At 43.2% G+C, this 19,723-nt stretch overlaps 1 protein-coding gene across 1 annotated transcript in view; it reads left to right on the top strand.

Annotated features, from left to right (window-relative positions):
- Window positions 1–947: 947 nt before the first annotated feature.
- The window catches only part of PHF12 (PHD finger protein 12), a 39,386-nt gene continuing 20,610 nt past the window's right edge, over window positions 948–19,723 (top strand). Inside the window, exons 1-2 of the mRNA XM_054573228.1 lie at window positions 948–1,569; window positions 2,194–2,375. Coding sequence (XP_054429203.1) covers window positions 1,504–1,569; window positions 2,194–2,375 — 248 coding nt within the window. The 5' untranslated portion in view covers window positions 948–1,503. The remainder of the gene's footprint in view (window positions 1,570–2,193; window positions 2,376–19,723) is intronic.

Genomic DNA, 19,723 nt, shown 5'->3' with positions numbered 1-19,723 from the left:
CCGTACAGTGCTTCGCACGCACACGGAACTACGGCTCCCACAATCCTCCTAACCCATCTCAATTCTTCCTCCCAGGGTGCAATGCGCTCCCGTTAGCCCTTTGGGCCCTTTGAGCATTGCAAACTGGGAGTTGAAGTCCACTGCAGGCAGGTAGCTGGGCGTTGTCAACATCATAAACTCTTTGCTTTTGGCTTTTTCTTGAAGAGCAGTGACAGTGATCAAAAGAGTGCAGTAACATGCAGGCGAAACTCTCCATAGTGTCATCACTACGCAAGACAGAGATGCTGAGGCTAAAATGAACTATTTGGGAACGGGAGGGAAATGGGAACAGCAGCCACCCTACCCGACACCAAAAGCATCGTTTTCTGTCGCGAGGGCTTTTCTTTTCTCTTTACCAATATGGCGCCTGGTCCAGACACACCTGACGCTGGGACCAAACAGTCCAGCACATCTCTAGGAGTACTGCTGTCACTGACAGACTACCAGCTCCAGTCAACACCACATTTTAATCCGTCCTGTTCATGCCCGAGAACTCCAAGGACATGGTAGCCTATATCCCATTACCAAAATGGCGAAAGGAGAAGTATTCTTCTTAGGTTATGCAGGTGACAATACGCTTGCGCGAGAGCCGGCTGTGTTGTAGGGCGGGAGAGGAACATCTTCAACACGCCTGCGCAGAAACAGTATTCTTGGTATATACACAAACACCAATGGATGAAGCGTCCTCCTGTTCCTGCGGCTGCGCTGTGACCCTTAGGGCTCTCCCAGGCGCCTGCGCGAGACCTCAGGTCCCGCCCCTTTATCTCAGTACGCTGGCGCAGGGCAGAAAGGCCGGGGCTTCGGCGCTTCAGACGAATGCCAGCGCGGCTGCGCGCTGGGGGGTACCCCCTCACTGCGGCTGCGCGGGAGCCCGGCCGCCGGCTGTCACTGCGGTTGCGCGCGGCGAGCGGCGATCCCCGGGCGCCTGCGCGGGTGGCTTTGCGGGCGCTCGCGGTAAGTTTGCGCCAAGTGCGCGGCAGCCGGGACGCAGACGGCGGCGGCGGCGAGAGGCGGAGCCCGGGGACCACCCCCCATCACCCTCCCCGCAGTCACCTCACGTACCACAACCTCACCTAACCTCTCACCCCCCTTCCGATCCCCCCAACCCCGGGATGGCAGCGCCCGCCAGTCTTCCCTGCCGGACCAGCGGTCGCCAGCGCCGGCTCTAGCTTGTGGGACTAGGCCCCGCCGAGGCCTGACCCCCGGAGCCGGGACCCACCGTGCAGTCAGCCGCCGGGCCGGGGCTGAGGGGCCGCTCCCCCCTCACGGCCCGTAGGGAGGACGCTGCCGTCCCGGGGACTGGGGGCCGGGGGGTGGGGGGGAGCCAGGGCGAGGAAGTCGGGACCTGTGTTGAGAAAAAAGAAGGGGGGCCGGGGTCAGGAGCGCCCCCTCCTCCCGCTTCCCCCCCTCCCCCCGGGGTTGGGGGGGCCCGAGCAGAAAGCGCCCAGCCCGGGAGGTGGATGAATGTGGGAGAAAATGGAGACCAAGACGATCGTGTACGACTTGGACACGTCAGGGGGGCTGATGGAGGTAAGAGTAGCCCTCCTCATCCCCTTCCCCCAACGTCGGGAGGGAACCTCCGCCCTCCGCTCCACAAAGCCGGTCCTGAGCTCGCAGCGCAAGAGGGCCGGGGGAGGGGGGATTCTTTCTCACCCAGACTCTCCCATCTTTGCAATTTGGGGGGGCCGAGCTCAGCCTACGAGGACGTTTGCAGCAGTTTCATCTACCCGCCGCCCTCGATTTGCTCTCCCGAGGCTCCAGCCCACTCCATCCCGTTGCACTGGCGGGCCTCCCCACCCCCTTCTTGTTGGCCCCTTTGTGCTTCCCCCAGCACGTCCGGGTACTGGGCTTCAGGCCTCTCCCGAGCCTGGCTTTGGAGTCCCCCACTGTCCATACAAGGAAGTGGCGAGCAGGGAACCGCGCACCCTCTCCCCATCCCCCTACCCTGATTCTCCCCTTTTGGAAGAAGCTGTTCTTGTTGTAGTGCTGCAGGAACACTGTTAGGGTGGGCTCCCCCTGGTTCCGGGGGCTGAGAGGTTCTGGGAGCAGCCTGGATGGGAGGAAGAAGGACAAAAGCGGGGAGTGGGGTGGGTGACGGAGAAGCCGCGCCGGGAGCTCCGAGTGTGCACACACGCCGTTTGTATGTGTGTGCAGCAAATCCAAGCTCTGCTGGCACCTCCCAAGACGGACGAGGCAGAAAAGCGGAGTCGGAAGCCTGAGAAGGAACCCCGGAGAAGCGGCAGGGCTACCAACCACGACAGCTGCGATAGCTGCAAAGAAGGTGGTGATCTCCTGTGCTGTGACCATTGCCCTGCCGCCTTCCATCTCCAGTGCTGGTAAGGTCTGTGGGCCCCTTTGGAGCCCCTTGGCGAACCCTTGTCGGCACATTCCTTCACCCGGCCTTCCCCTGCCTGCCAAAATAACGGGCGCTCGCAGCCGCTAGCTGACTTTCTGTAGCCGCTGGGGTGAGCGCCTCCCCGCCCCCAGGTGTCTGCGAGGATCTGGCCATTTGTGGGGGGAGGAGCAACGGTGGGTCCGGACCCCGATGTGGGGATTGGGAGAAGTGAGGAGAGCCCCATCTAGGGCTGGAAGTCGCTAGGGAGCCGGGACTGAGCCGTCAGGGCACGGCCAGCGGTGGCGGGGGAGGAAGGGGAGGAGCTCTGGGCCCTGTGCCGCTCTCCTACCCGCGCGCCCGCCGCCCTCGGGCTCCGGCCAGGCTGGGCTCTTCTCGGGGTGGGTGCGCGGAACCCTCAGCCTCCCGAGCTGCCCTGGTCCAGACGCCGGGGACCTGGCGCCCGGACTCTTGCTGCTGTAGAAGAAATCATAGAGGGTGTCTCTCAAGTCCGCCTCTTCTCTGCTTCTCTGTTTACAATATGGCGACCTGCCTTTAAATTATATTTTTATTCTCAGCGCCATTTTGGCTGCATATATGATTTGCAAACGTCTCCCGGGGAACGGTGGGGGCAGCCCCCGAGTCCTCTCTGCAGAAGCTCCTCGGATGCCGGGACTGGGATCTCGCCGCTTTGGTCCCCTTTCTCTTGCCGCCGCTTGCCCCCTGTTGCCTCTCAGAGCTGCCTCCCTCTTCTCTCCCCACCCGGCGCTGCCGCCTCTTAGGAAATCGGGCCGGGTTAGACAATTAAAATTGCCCTTGGGCGCCGATTTCACTTATCCGCTCTGGATCGGCGAGCCCTTCGCTGCAAAATTCTTTGCTGCTGGGGCTGGATTGTATGCGGTGGCTCCGTGAGGGCATTTTTAAGGAGAGAAGAGCTGGAAAGCTGTGCGCTTTTTTTTTTTTTTTTAACCACCCCCTCTTACTGAGCGAGAAGGGAGGGGAGAGACAGAGGAGAGAGGGAGGGACCTGGGTTGATGGCCCCGATGCTTGATCTTCCTCAGCAGCTCAGCCCTGAACAATCGGCCAAGAAGAGTTTATACTCCAGCTTCTGCCTGGAGATATCACCTCTACCCTCCACGAAAATCCCGCATCTGTGCAGGGAACCCAGATTGGGTCTCGTTCTGTTTTTCAGCAACAGTTGACTGAGGGTGGCATTTGTGAAAGGAGAGAGGCTGCAGAGAGCGGGAAGGAGAGGGGCAGTTGGTTTGTTCCCACCCGTTTTTTCATGTTGTCTTTTTTAGCTCTGTTTAAAAAATTAAAAAGTGAGATTTTCCTCAAGCACTCTACACAGTTTTATGCAAATTCCATCTCGGTTTGTGGAATAGTGCCTACTGTATATTTGTACTAATTACAGGTTTTGGAACACTTATTAAACAGATGATTGATACTGGGCAAATTAAGTCTGTGGTCAGAAGTTATGTAGGAAGCTCTGGTTACCATTCCCAAGATACTTTTGCCCAGGAGGGCACCCATGTTGGCTTGTAATTTTGCAGGGACAAAAATTATTATCCTGGAGGAAGCTTTGCTGCTAGCTTTAAAATTTTTATTATGAAGTGACTAATACCAGCAGGAAGGGTCTGTGGATTTTACCCTTTGCTTCCTATATGGTGTAATTTACCTGGGAGGAAAAAAAATCTCTGCAAGTTTCCTGTGCTGTTCTTGAGAATGGATGCAATTTGTACCTGAATATGTTGAGTTTCTCACCCGTTTTTTTATTGTGCTTATGTGCTACATATACCAGGGCTGAATTGTAAATTGCTTAATTTTAAAAATAGATTAATGTTTTACCTCCTAGGATAAAGTTAGTGTTAACCAAGAATAGTGTTCCCATATTGAGTGATAATTTTATAAGCTTTTTATTGTTTTTAGTCTCATTTGTTTAATAAAGCTGAAAGTGTTTATTAGAAACTTCATGAATGGAAAAAGTGTACTGTTTTGCCTGACATTGGGCTTTTAAACTCTAAAATCTAACCTTTGAATCTTTTAATTAGATGAGTCTCAGTCTTGTCAAGTCTTACAATTAACAGTTTCCGTTTTAGCTGGAAGGAGAGAGGGAGGGACTTCTTTTTCTTTTTTCTTTTTTTCTTCCTTTTTTTTTTTTTTTTTTTTAAGCTGTTGGTGAGATTCAGCCTTGCCCAGAGTGTGCGTTTCATTGAATACTTTTTATAAGACCATGAATGGGAACTGGTAATCAGAGATTTGAGAATCCTAGTAAATGAGGCAGGGCTTGTTTCACATCTCCAGTTCCCCCTTTGAAGGTTCCGGTACCGAATGTACCATTAACTTATCTGAGTTATTATATAAGTCACAAAACATTCTAGATATTGGTACAAAGGCAGGAAGTCTTCTTTCAACTGTGGCTTATCCCACTTTCCTGCCTCCTACCCTACACTCTTTCCAACACAAGTGAAAGTCTAGGTCAAGCAGCTAATGGTGTCAGAAAATTTTGATTCCTGAGTGTGCTCGCGTTAGTTTGTCCCATTATTGCTTTCTTGTACCATGTGAGAGTGAGGTTAGAAGGTATGGCTATATTTTCTCATGCTTCCCTTTTTAACCAGCTAAGACTGGATTATTTAGATAAACAGTGTAAAAATTTTCCTCATGCACAGAATGTATAAGAGTAAAGATGGGGTTTCACAGACCCCGTAAGTTGTAACTGCAGTGCTGCTGTGGGCCTCCATTCAAAACTTTTAAGACAAGTCCTTTTTCAGTTGCTAGTGTGTCTTGCCAGCTTGCCTCACGGTGAACCAGATCTAGTAAAATGTTCCAGAAGTGATTCTAGGCAAACTTTACCTCCTAGGTTTGGTGACAGCCACAGCCACAGGGAGTTTTTCTAATATAAACTACTGGAGGAAATGATTGGACAAGTAAGATTTTTTAATTGTCTTTTTTCAGGGCCCAGTGTTTCGTATGATATGCTTTATACATTGGGAGACCTCTTCCCAGTTAGACTGAGGATCCTATTTCTGGGTTTTCAGTAATGAGCAGGGTGAGGAAATAAATGTTCCTGTGCTCAGTACCATTACCTCACAAAAGACTTAAACTTCAGGAGCTAATGATGTTTTTGTATTTATGTGATAATGTAATCATTTTATCCAAGTTTAACTGGTTATCGATTATTCAGTGGTAGCAGGGGTTACTAACCCTGCCCCTGGAGAATAGGAAAGAGATGTTTTTAAGTGTTCCCTGGTGAACTTGACTTTTATTATAATTGTCATGCCATAAGTTTGAGTCTTATGAAAATACTGGTCTCCATGGACTGGTCTCTAAAAAAAATCCGTTAAAGCTCTGGCTGGTGTGGCTCAGTTGGAGCGTTATCCTGTACATCAAAAGGTTGCGATTCGATTCTGGCCAGGCACATGCTAATCGGTTAAAAAATATTAGGATAACTGGTTGATCTCTAGTTGCTGCTGACCCATCTTTATGTTTGAAATGAATAGAATTGTTCTCACTGATAAAGTAAGTACCATAGGGCATTGATAATGAGGCTGACTGGAAAGTGGATGGTTTCCTCTGATTGCTTTCTCATGGCATTTTGCTCCACACTGAGGGACCAAAACGCTCTGATTGAGAAGTGTGTCTACCTCAGCAGACCTCAGCATGGTTGCTTCCCGTCAGACAGATTTCTGTAGCATTTGCCTCCGCATGTTATATTTGGAATTGTTGGCCAGCTTTCCTCTCACTGGTGTTGGCAGCAAGATCCAAAATGAGGTTTTCGAAGAATGAGAGTAAAAAGGTCTCTGTGCACAGGCAAAACTAAGCTCAGCCTGGAGTTTTGCATATTTAATTTTCAGTGAGTCATAACAAGAAAGGTTTCACACATAGAGTAGAAAAACTGCCTTGCAGGAAATCTTTGCCGTGTAAACTTTTAAGGAGGTGGTTTTTCTGATTTTGTTGTGTTTAGCTCCTCATTGGAATAGTGTCAGGCAAGTGATGAATTAAAATACATTTATTTTAACATTATCTTATGAATCTTTTGTTTCTGACATTGTAAGTGCTTGGAAGCCTGGCACTGAAGAAGTGGACATTAGGACTCCCTCCCCTCACCCTCTCAGTAGTAAAACGATTGAACAATAAACCTAATTTTGTTTTGTTTTGTTTTGTGTATATTTTATGTATTTACTTTTGCATTTGCCCTGTTGCATTGGAAGCTGGGTTTATAGTATTGTTAAGTGGTCCATTCAAACAGGGAGGATTCAATACCATTCAACGTTAACTCAGTATCACGTCTTTATAAACCCAAAGTGGGGCTCACAGGCTAATTCTTGTGACATGAATGCTTTAATCAAAGATAAAGGATAGTCTCTGTTTAAAAATATAAGAATAATATTTGCTGTGAGTTGTTACTTAAAAAACGTTTGTGACCCAAATGGCTTTGATTGAGAAAGCAAGCAGGAAAAGTATTAAAAGTGAAAAAGGAGGTAATACTCCTAAAGTTAACAGTTTTTGTTAAGGCAGGGACCTAGTGGTACTGTTCTGGGAAATTTTTCAATTTGGGCCTGTCCCAAAATAAATGACCATATTCATTGAAAGGTAGGATGCAGTTGTAACCTCATCAATCTCCTGCTGTTAAGCTTAAGACTCTCAAAGTATTCTACAGATGTGCTAACTTATTAACTCATATATTAGAACCATTTTTGGCCTTTGTAAATTACTTGTGTATTTTTATATATATAAAAATGTGTAAAGACATGTAGGTACAGCCTTTATTTTTAATGTGGAGGTAGATTCATGTTTGTTTTAAATCCTTAATCAGCTATGTCTCCAAGAGAATTTTTTGAAAGCCAGATCGTGAAGATAAATTATTTAATTTGAACCGGAAAAAGATTCAAATAGGCACTCCTCTGTTAAATGAACACTGGTTTTTATTAAGCTCTGAGGGAAAGTACAAGTGTTATTCAGAAGGGCTCAGTAGCCAGGACTGGTGTTGCTTAGTTGGTTGGGTAACATCCTGCAAAGGAAATGATCACTGATATGATTCCTAGGACACATGCCTGAGTTGCGATTAAGTCCTCTGTCCATCCCCACGGGATATGTGTGAAAGGCAACCAATCGATGTTTCTCTCCCTCTCTTCCTCCCTCTCCCACTCTCTAAAAATAAAAAAAATCTTTTTAAAAAGCAACAAAAGGGCCAGTGGGTTTTCAAGGTTCATTCTTATAGGATTTATCAGTATTTACCTTTATATAGCTGAGTACTATTACATGTGTGGATATAATACATGTAAATAAAATTTATTTATTCATCCGCTGGTAGACATTTGAGTTGTTTGAACTTTTTGTTATGTTGAATAATGATGCTAGCAGCAGTGGTATGCAAGTTTTTGTGTGAACATCTGTTTTCATTTCTCTTAGGTGTATATCCAGGAGTAGAATTGCTAGGTAACTCCTATATTTAACATTTGAGGAACTGCCAGACTATTCTCCAAAGTGGTTGCACCATTTTACATTCCCACCAGCAGTGGCGGAAGGTTCCAGTTTCTCCATATCTTTTTCAACACTTGTTATTATCTGTTTTCCTGATTAAAGCCATCCAGTAGACATGAAGTGCTGTCCTACTGAGATTTAGATTTGCATTTTCTTGCTGGCTAATGATATTGAACATATTTTCATGTGCTTATTGGCCATTTGTATATTTCCTTAAAGAAACATCTGTTCAGATCCTTTGCCCAATTTTAATTGGGTTATTTGGTTTTTTTATTATTGAGTTCTGAGAGTTCTTTATATATTCTATATACAAATCCCTTGTCAGATACATGATTTGCAAGTATTTTCTCCCATTCTGTGGGTGTTCGTTTCACTTCCCCTATTTTTATTTTTCAATTTTTGAGTCTTACCTAGAAAAAGGTCATGATTTAAGCACACTTGAATTCTATGCCTATGTTTACTCTATGTAATGACAGTGAATAAAGAGTTTCTTCTGCGAACTCCAGTCAGGATGGTGCATCTCAGTGGAAAGAACCTTACAATGTGCTTTTGGTATGTTGCTATTTCAACTTTTCTTAGTGACCCTTCTCAGCAAAGAATTCTAAGGCTGGAAGTTATCCTAGAAGAAGTATTAAAAAATCCACCACCTACCTTAAAACAGAGTGTCCACCCGGCACCCACCAGCCACAACAGAAAATTTCTGTGTGTAGGCACTTATACATCAGGGCCCCTGGCTTAAGGAGGAAGATTTTGATTGCCTCAGTTTGATTGGTAACACCTTGGGATAGAAGTAACTCCAGATTAATTAATAAGCTGTCTTTTGAACTGGTTAACAAGGACAAAAAGTTTGTTGTACACTGCAGTGAATACACCTGTTTATATGTCTTTTTCTTTTTTTTAATTCTCACCCAAGGAAGATATGTTTATTGATTTTTTTCTCTTTTTTTCTTTCTATTTTTTTTTTTTCTTTTTTAGAGAGAGGAAGGGAGAAAGAGAGAGAGAAACATCGATGTGAGAGAGAAACATTGATCGGTTGCCTCCTGTACGCACCCCGACTGGGGATCGAACCCGCAGCCTAGGTACGTGCCCTGACCGGAATCAAACCTGCAACCTTTTTTTGTGCGGGACAACGCTTCAACCAACTGAGCCACCCGGCCAGGGCTATATGTGTCTTTATGTAAGCCCAGGTAGCAGTAAATAGGGAGAGAATGCAGAGAATGTTTGCCTGCAGGTTTTATACTGGTAGAAATAGTCTGCTTTGATGCTCCGAAGAGAATTTTTGCTACCTAGAAATGCAGATGTCCTGCTTCTGAACAGAAACAGGTACATCTATAGGTGACAGGGTAATAGAGTATAGATGAAGCTGAATGTTGTTTGCTTGTGGCTATGGGTGAGAATGTTGAAATCCATCTCTGAACTTTCTTATCCCACCCCCTAGCACATTTACAACAATTCCTTGGGTGTTTAGTTAAGCAGGCCACCCTAGTGGATGATTCTGGTTGAAGTTATGGCAGCACTTATTATTATAATGTAGCACAAGCTTCTGGAGATGCATTCTTATTTTAAGATGCCGGAGTTGTAAGTCACTAGAGTAGGAGTTGGGGGGAGTTTGTTTTCCCACCTCTGTTGTGCTTTTCTTTTGACTTAGAGTCCCCAGGGAATACAACATGGCCAGCTGCGTTGCCATTCAATGAGTGACACTTATAAGAGCACCTCTACATAATGCTATCCTCCCAAGAGACAGGACAGGAGTACAGCTGTCCCCTTGCCAGTTTCCTGAAAGAGGAGGACATTGTATTCAGTGCAAGTCCTAGACCAAATTTCAGAAAGGCACTTTGGTATTGCGTATTTGTCACTATGCCCAGGACGCATGCACAGGTCACTAGCTGACTGCTTTTCCCATGACTCAAGAACAGTTAAGAAGAATAAAAAGGTGACTCCTTTTTCTGCCTACCATTTATGGATATCAGAATTCTCATCCTTTAAGCCTAAGGTTATTTCTAAATCTAGGTCTTAGCAAATAAGAACAAAGATGAAGTTTTAGCACATTTGCGTGGGAGGCAAAAGACACTGAGGGTTATAATAGACACTGATAAAATGTGAAATCATTAATTTCACCCATCAGCACAAAGGGACTTCGCTACTGCATAGAGCTGTTGGGGAATTCACAATAAGCAAATTCCAAGTATACCTTGCAGATAGATAAAAATTTTCTAGGTAATGAAAAACTCGCCTCATTCAAATAACTACTTTCCCTTTTGCAGTAGTACACCAAATTCACTATAGTCCCTGACTTTCAATGGTCAACTTAAGATTTTTTGACTGTATGATAGTGCAAAAGCAATACAAATTCAATAGAAACCAGCTAGGCTAAACTATGATGCTCAGTAGGTTAGGTGTATTAAATGCATTTTCAACTCAAAAAATCTTCAATTTACTATAGGTTTATTGGCATTTAACTCCATCATTAAGTCAAGGAGCATCTGTACTTGAAAGCCAGAGGCTGACCTATTTCTTCTGCTCACTGCTGCATAATACCTAGTGGTATTGCTAATGAGAGATGTGCAAAGATAAACACTGTTTGGGGAACAGAAATTATGTCTGGGTTCTTCCAAGTGGATGGCACCTTTATTAACACAAACAGTGACCATTCCTTTGGTATTTAATCTTTGCCCTTCCCCTGTTTTCTGACAAATTGTACAGCGTAACTCTGGGAAAATGTTTCCCAGTCTTGAGAGGACAAAAGACAGAGTAACTGCAAGGTAGGGAAAACGCCACGCATGAACTAAGCATCAATCAGTCTTTGCCACTGATTTGGGCTCTGTAGGAGGCTCTTTTTGATACAAGCTTGAGTGAGCAAGAGAGGACTCTCCGCAGGTTTGGATTTAACTGTAACCCAAAGACATCACTTCACCTCTAGGCCAGGCAGGGATGGGGAGAACCGCTCAGAATGACCAGCGAGCTTGAGCTCCAGGGTGGAATTCTGTTTGTGGCTATACAAACACATTCACAGGCTTTTATCCAGCTGTGATAGTCAGAAGGATATTGAGTACTGTTTTTCTCCTGTCTGCCTTTGTGCAAAAAACAAAGCAGAGAATCTAGTGAAATGCACAGGACTTCAAGTAAGTTTAGGTAAGTCTCTGCATTACAAACTTGGGCAATGCGGAGCTACTCTTGTTCTGTTTTCCAGCAGTCATGGGCTCCTGTGATGAGCTGGTAGCTTTTAAATTCCCAGGGTAGTAGAATTCTGCTGATTCTGGATTTCAACAAAACTCTGAAACCATTAGAGGGAAACTCTATAGTGAACTTTTTCCATTGACAGTCATTAATTACTGGTTAAATTATGAAAATTACATACCGCTAATCATTAAGTGTGTGTAAAACCTGTAGCTATTCATAGTTTTATACATAGGTTTACTACTTTAAACCTTATTTGATTTTGCTTGCCATTTTTTGAAAGAACACCTTAAATTAGGGAGAATTCTGCCACTAATTTTGGCTCTATAATAAACATTGTTTTCTGTTTTGCTTTATCCCTCTGTAGTCCTCATGGTTTTGCATAGTATAAGTGACACTTACCATTCTACCTTAATTCTAACACCTAATTCCATGATGTCAGACATCTGACTGCAGGCTATAGTTTGTAGGTGTTGAAGTAAGCTGAATAGGAAGAGAAGTGTCTGCAATTTAAGTTACAGGGAAGAGCTCAAGTCAAAGACTTGTGTGCTTACTGCATACAAGCTTTCCTTAGATATTACCGTTTTTGTGCACGTATTCAGGTCTTTAGGGAAATCATTCTTTGACTAGGGACCATCTGAGAAAAAACCGGGCCAAAGGGAAAAATCATGGTGCTCTGTCTCTGAGAAGTAGGTTCAACTCTTAAATAGGTCACTGAGGGTATAACTGGAAGGTTTCAGGAGCCCAAGTCAGCACTTAGCTGTGGCACCAAACCATCACGTCAATTTGACAGTGTGCCCAGGAGATTACTTCAGTCATGTGGGGGGCAGGGGGCAGGGCTTTGAGGTTTATGAGTAAAATTGGAGGAGGGGAGAAGGTAAGGGTAAAAGAAGGAAGGAATAATCCCTATGCTATTCTGCATTGCATTATTTTCCCTCCTTTTTTTCTTTCTTTTTCTTTTTCTTTTGTTTTCTTTTTAAACAGATGACCCTGTCAGAGGAGGGTAAATGAAGCAGAAAACTTCCTTAGGGAAAAACGGCTGGGTCTTAGGTAGACACCTGCTCTCTATATACAAGGTGCAGCAACAGTAGGTTTATAGTTCGTATGGAAAATGATACAATAATTAATAAATAATAATACAAGAATAAACTATTTCACATACTCACAACTATAAATGTACTTTTTCCCCACCCTGTATTTAGACAGATTTCAAATAAAGACATAGTATTTTTTTAGTTTTCCCAGCCTTTATAGAATTTTAGGTCCAGTATCTACAAGACGTAATTAATACAGATTTCCTGAGCTGTGTCTGCAAAGTAGTGTGGCCTCGCTATTACCTTGTAGTAAATTTTTACTAAAATTTGACCACAGAACAGTACTCAGTTTTTTATACATCTGAACTCATCTGGAATACACAATTGTAATTGTTGGTTCCTCTTCCCAATGCAGTGCTTCCTAGGAGTGTTGGAAGTGACCGTTTAGACCAGAATGTTGACTCTTTTATCAGAAAAGGTGGGCTCCTAAATCTATCATGAGGTGAATGAATGGAGCCCATATTGAAAATGTTTGTGGCCAGCCCATTTTTCATTCTAGAAAAGCCAGGGTTGCAAGAATAGCCAAACCAGTAGTATCAGATCCTGTAGTACCTGGGCTCAGCTTGTAGCGAAGTTAGCAGAAGAAAACACCTGGTATAACTGACGGTATTCTGCCTTCCCTCCCCCCTCCTTCCATTGCACTAACTTGTAACCCTCTTCTCCAGGTGGCCTTCACTGGGAGGATGGCACAGGCCAGCCTTACTTGGTAGGCAATAAAATTTGGGAGCATAGTCAGCTAGCTTGAAAGGATTGTATGCCTGTGGAAATGACGCAACTAGCTGAGTTTCTCAATGGGGTATTTGTAATGGCCTGGCACTTCATTGGACTCCTTGTTAACATTGCTGCTGAGAGTTTGCATGAAAAAATCAGCAGTCCTTGTATTTTTTACTTTGTGGCATTAACTGTGTTTGAGTCAGTAGCTGGGATGAAAAATGGTAAGGGATTAAGGTCAATGGGACTCCCACCCTGTGAACTTTATGCTTACATTTCTCCAATATTCTTCAATATGACCATCTTCCCTTCCTTTGAAAGGTAGGTCATACTTGAAGATAAAAACTGGTGGCCACATAAATGTCCGGAGGAAGCTTACTATTTCTGCTGGCATTTAAATTTCATTAAACTTTGTTCCCTCAAAGCATAAACCATTAAATTTGGGTATATTAATACAGCTTTAAATTTAAATTTTAGCCCTGGCTTAGTGGATTGAGCACCGGCCTGTGAACCAAAGGGTCATCAGTTTGATTCCCAGTCAGGGCACATGCCTGGGTTGCAGGCCAGGTCCCCAGTAGGAGGCGCATGAGAGGCAACCACACATTGATGTTTCTGTCCCTCTTTCTCCCTTCCCCTCTGCCTAAAAAATAAAATCTTTTAAAATAAAAAAAAAAATTAAAATTTAAAAGATATTTTTAAGTTAAACTTTACCTAGGGCCTCTTAGCTTTTCCAGGACAGTAGCTGGTTTCAGTTTATAAAAGACTTGGCCCTGGCCAGGTGGGTCAGTTGATTGGAGCATCGTCTTGTACACCAAAAAGTTGTGGGTACAGTCACCAGTTGGGGCACATACAGGAGGCAACCAGTTGATGTTTCTCTCATCAAAGTTTATCTTTCTCAAAAAAATAAATAAATAAATAGAAGCGTATCCTCGGGTGAGGATTTTTTAAAAAATGTATAAAAGGCTTGTTTTCTCTACTCGCAGGTGTCTTTATAGGTCAAGATGGTTGCTGGGAGGCTGAGACCTGATTGTGGTCCCACTAGCAGTCACCTTTACTCGCATTTTGGCTAGTACCAGCAAATTTCCTGAGCTACCTGAAGGTGGCAGGGCCAGTCTGAGGGAGTAGCCCTGTTCTGAATATATATTGTCTTTCGCATTTGGTACTGCACAATGCCATTAAATATAATTGCAGGATTTTTATCTGGTAGTGGACCTCAGATAGATGGATGAGACCTATGAACTGTGAAATTAAAATCCAAAACTGCTCAGTGCTATTGTTTGCTTGCTGAACACCTCGCCACTACCAAAAAAAGGAGGTGACATACATATGTTGTTAGGGAGCCAGTGAGATCTTTCTTAGTCTAACTGATATTTTATTTCAACGGAAACTTCCATGTATAACTAAAGAGCTTCTGATGCTTGGAGAATGATGTGTTATGACAGGAGGGATGCTACCAGTTCATGCAACTGACCTCTTTTAGAAGAAAACGTGACTAGAAAGCTGTTGTATGTTATTGTACAGATGTGCTGTTTACATAGTTTTCCTATTAAGTATTGGTGTTAAAGAGAATATTTTGTCAGTCCAGGAAGAAAAAATGGAGTATGTTCTTTCTTAAATATTTTTCATCCACTTGCTTCCTTTTGTTCTAAGACATACACCAAGGCCTTTAATTTGGTTAAGTAATATTTTCATGTCTCTCTGGCTGCCTTTAGCTCAAGTTTTAAAATGTCAGCGTCACTTAACTGGATGCATACTTGCAAGCTATACATCAGTAACCTAGCATATTTTAAAAAACAAGTCCAGAATGCAACACCATTTTTACCTGCATGTTATAGTGTAAAAAAACAGGTCTTTGAAATAAAAAGCAGCCTTTCTGCTTCCCTATCTCCCTCTCTCCTTCCACCTCTTCCCTCCTCCCTTTGTTCTTTTGTTTCCCTCCCCCTTCTCCCTTCCAGTTCCATACTGAAAAACTGCTTGCACTATATGGATAATTAATGCAGAGCAACAAGTCCCACTGGTGGGTACTAAGTCTGAAGTAAATGTTAATATTGTGCAGGTTCACATGCATTAATAGGCAAGGGAGATGAGTGAGGTTAGACTCTGATGAGCCATGCTAGTGTATGACTTGAAATAGATCCTTTTAATTAGAGCCAAGAACCATGACAACTACCAGTATCTTCCACCTGCAGTGGTGAGCTGCATCCTCATTAGTGAACTCTGAAAGAAGCATTCTAACTTAAAATTGGGTTATGTCCTTTGGCTGTAGTTGGGATCATCTGGCTCCTGGCTTTGAATATTTCATATGGAGAAGTTTGTCAATACAGGCTTTACAGTTAGCTGAGGGGTGTGTATTTGTGGTTTTCTCTTTGATAATTCCTGAAATGGACCTATGTAGACACCCTCATCAGTAATGGAGACGGGTTGTTTGTATTTGTCTACATACTGGAGTCCTACTGCAGAGGTTGGCCGTAGGAGTTTAAGTTTTGAAAAGTTGATGTCCTTGACCAGCTTTCTAATTGTTTTGTGTACAGATACTACTGTTAACAGTTTATAGGCCCTCTTAGGCCTCATAGAGAGCCACATCAAACTCTGAGACACATATCTTTCAATTGTACAGTCTCTGAAGATTTAGAGCTCTAAATTGTTATGAACTATTTTATAGCTAACAGAATGTCTTTAAAATCAGGTGGTTAAAATAAACAGTGAGCCCTGGTGGGTGTGTGGCTTAGTTGGTTGGGAGTCATCCTGCAAACCTAAAAGGACACCAGTTCAATTTCCGGTCAGAGCACATGTGTGGATTGAGGGCCAGTCCCTGGTAGTTGGGGTGTATGAGAGGCAACTAATCGATGTTTCTCTCACACGTCAACGTTTCTCTCCCTCTTTTTCTCCTCCCTTCTCCTCTCTCTTAGAATAAATATTGCAGTGAGTAAAATATTTCAGTAAATAAATAGGTAGATAAATAACGACTTGGAAAGCAGTGAACAGGCATTTTGTAGCCAGGAATTGTAGTTCAGTGCTTTTTAACAAGTGATTTGGAAGGAAACATCCACAAGCAGTAAAGATGGGAAGGAACTCCATCTTAATGGGGCACCCTCTTCTCTGCTGTGGAAAGGAGTGCCTGTCTTGAAGCACTACAAGTTATACTCTCTTTGAAGCCAGAAAATAGAGATCCTTGGCCTGTTGACTAAAGAGTTACCAGTTTCCTAAGAAAAACCTGCTCACATACCAAAGACAACTATTCCACAACTCACCTTCCTTCTCAGGACTTGGACAGTTCTTAGACATAATCTAAAGGTTCAAATACTATTGGGTGCTAGATAGGACTTAAACACCTATGCCCAGGAAAAGTCTCCTACTCCCAGAACCCTCCTTTCATCAAGTAGTTTTTCAGAATGCAGAAATATACCTGCTTCTATTAAAACTATAATTTCTTTCTGAATCCCTCGAGATCCTTAACTTTGTCATTTTTAAAGGATCACTGGCTGAATTATTTGCTGAATAGCTCTAGATTGTGGAGAGAGAGCAGGGAAAAGGCCACTGTCATTTTCAGGTACTTAATGACCAAATTTTGATGCTCGTTGCTGAGTTTGGCATCCATGAGCAATTGTCTTACATTAGTTTGTATGGCAAGAATCAGTTGGTAGTTGATTGTATGTGATCTCATTGCCAGCTATCCTTTTCACAACTCTAGCCTGTGATCCCTGAGAGTACGGACCATGTCAGAAATCTCACCAGTTAGTGTATTGCCTAGCATAAAATGTCCAATAAATGCTTGAGTGTACAAATGAATTTGATCTTCTCTCCTCAAAGGCTATACTTCTTGATGAGGTAGATCATAACTTTGTTTTATGCCCTTCCTTCAGTGTGACACCTCCTTGTGGCATTGGTTAGTAAGCAGTGGGAACTCAGTAAATATTAACTGATGTAGAAGAAAATGCTCGACCTTGAGGTTGAGGAAGATACCCTGATGGATATTCCACTGTTCCCCAGAAATAATTAATAATGGTTCTTTAAAAACAGTTTGGACTCAAGATTTGAAACTGATCAGGAAACTGATTTGGGTTCTAATTCTGCTACTTCCTGGCTCCATGACTTCATATAAGTCAGTTTCCTCACCTCTGTGATGATAATAAGAATTAATTCTCATAGTATGGTGATGAAAATCAAGTAAGAGCATCTGTGTACTGGAAGAAGACTTTGTGAACTGTAATACACTATCTAGATGTAAAATGAGATTATCACTGTGCTATTTCTAAGCTTTAGTGATTAGGAAGCATTGTTGTCCTTACGAGCAGCAATAGTGTTTTCATGGTTTTCACTGTTGAGCAGCGGAAACTCTGACAGAATAATTTCAGCACTACCTGACTTTCAGCTTTTAATGATTTCCTTTAGTAGAAAGTGACCCTCAGCACCCAGTCATCATTGATATATGAGGATGAAGGGGAGCTGGGACAGAGCCTTGGTTTGTTGTTATTTTTGTTCTGGGCATTTTTGTTTTTGACAGGCATGTCATGATTTTTAAAGATTGGCATGCATATACAGGCATACTTTGTTTTATTGCAGTCTGCTTTATTGCACTTCACAGGTACTATGTTTTACAAATTGAGGGTAAGACACTCTAGCAGCAAAAACATTACAGTTCACTGAAGGCTGAAATGATGGTTAGCATTTTTTTTAATAAAGTATTTTTTAATTAAGGTATTGTTTGTTAAAAAAAAGATAGTGTTTGTTTTTTAGAAAATGCTATTGCACACTTAATAGACTACAGTAGAATGTAAACATAACTTTTATATGCACTAGGAAACAAAAAAATTTGCGTGACTCTTTATTGTAATACTCATTTTATTGCAGTGGTCTGGAATTGAACCCACAATATCTCTGAGGTATGCCTTGTAGTTATTTCAAAGTTGCACACTAAACTTACAGGTACATCATTCTTTTGGGGGGAAGAGCTTTAAGATGGGCTGCTGAGGTAGAGAAGTTCTCAGGATTTGTACTTGAGCCCCCTGAGGCTATAGAATCTCCTTTCTCCTTGGAATCCTTTCCCCGCTGGCAGTATTTTGAATGGAACAAAACTAGTCTATTTGTAAAACAGCTTTTTTCAGGAACTAGTTTCTGAGCTGCTTACCTAGATGACAGTCTGACTTTCCTGGAGGCATTTCATGAATCGTGTTTCCTTTTGGGTTAAAAAACCACCTTCTAAATTGGTTGAAAGGAATTGCTAGAAGCGAAGAGGAAATATCATTATGAGAAAGCATTATGATGGGCAGTTCCTGTGTTCCTGCTATGCCTATGATGATCGTTTTCTAGATATAAAGACCTTCCTTCCTTTTCAATCTCATCTTAGGTATTACTACCTCCCCTCAAGATAACCACATTTCCAAATTTATTTCTGTCTCTTAAGAAAGCAGCAAAATCCCAGCAAGTCCTTACTCTTTTTAAGTGTTCATCCTGGAGATAACCCTAAACTCATAGCCTTCATCGCACACGTTAGGGCAGACAAGAGGAGCCTGTGCTCATAATCTAGAATTATGAAAAATGTGTGATCGGAAACTTACCTCTAAAAGAGATTCTTTAGAAACCAACCAAAAGCTACTTTTGAGAGATTCTTAATAAAAATTTCAGCCCTGGCTGGTGGGACTCAGTGGGTTGAGTGCTGACCTGCAAACCAAAGGGGTCGCTGGTTTGATTCCTAGTCAGGGCACATGCTTGGGTTGCAGGCTGAGTTGCCCAGTTGGGGGCATGTGAGATGTATCTCTCGCACACTGGTGTTTCTCTCCCTCTCTTTGTCCCTCCCTCCCCCTCTCTCTAAAAATAAATATATAAAATCTAAAAATAAAATAAAAAATTTAAGCATTTACCCCTATATTAAGAAAGAGAAACAAGAAATCAAATTGTTTAAAGGAGATTTAGCTCTGGCCACGTGACTCAGTTGATGTGAGCGTTGTTCCATGCACCGAACGGACGCTGGTTCGATTCCTGGTCAGGGCATAATACCTAGGTTGTGGATTCAGTACCTGGTTGGGACTTGTACAGCAGGCAACAAATCAATGTTCCATCCCCACCCCCCCACCCCTTCCACTTTCTTTAAAAAAAAAAAAAAGTCAATGAAAACGTCCTCTGGTGAGGATTTATAAATAAAGAATAAAGGAGATTTAAATGAGTAGGCTGGCTTGGTTTACTGTGAAGTTCAGATTTGCAGGTATAGACTTTGATGTCTCATTGTTTTGTGACTTAGAAAACATCAGTAATTTTATGTGTACTTAACCACCAAAGCGAGCACTTGCCCAATTGTATTGCCTTGCCTCATGACTTTGGAGGTGGTTACCTTCACTTCCTAGAAGCCCATTCTTTTAGTGTTCCCCAATTCATTAAGGGTTTATTGAGTACCTGCTGTATGCCAGGCATTGTGTGGAGAGCAGAGGTACAAAGGTAAATGAGACAGAAGGGATTTGGATACATAATATAGTTTCAATACACTGTGGCACACAAGTGCCATAGGGAATTGGGGGCTGTCAGAGAAGTCTTCCTGGAGGTAACCACTGACTTAAGTCCTCAAAATATAAGGAGTCCACCAGGTGGAAGAGTACAGGAAGACTCAGCTTTTGTGATTGTGGGTAGAGGCTCTGAAATGAACAGAGAAAGAGTTGAGAAACAGTACGGGCTCTGTAGGGAGCCACTGAACTTAATGGAGGTGAATGGAGGTGGAGAAAGACGAAGGGTTCTGGCCACGGAGGTCTTACCTGTAGTACTGATGAGCTTAAACTTTATCCTGTAATGGATAGTGCCTTATTAATTTGAAGAGTGATATGATCAGAATTGTGTTTTAAATAAATCATTCTGCCAGCAGTGTTGGGAATAGATTGGAGGAAGTATCTAGGGTAGC

This window comes from Pteronotus mesoamericanus, unplaced genomic scaffold (assembly GCF_021234165.1).
Source record: "Pteronotus mesoamericanus isolate MK-2021 breed Mesoamerican mustached bat unplaced genomic scaffold, CSHL_Meso_final contig_246, whole genome shotgun sequence".
Classification (NCBI taxonomy): Eukaryota; Metazoa; Chordata; class Mammalia; order Chiroptera; family Mormoopidae; genus Pteronotus; species Pteronotus mesoamericanus.
This window is presented reverse-complemented; position numbering and strand designations above follow the sequence as displayed.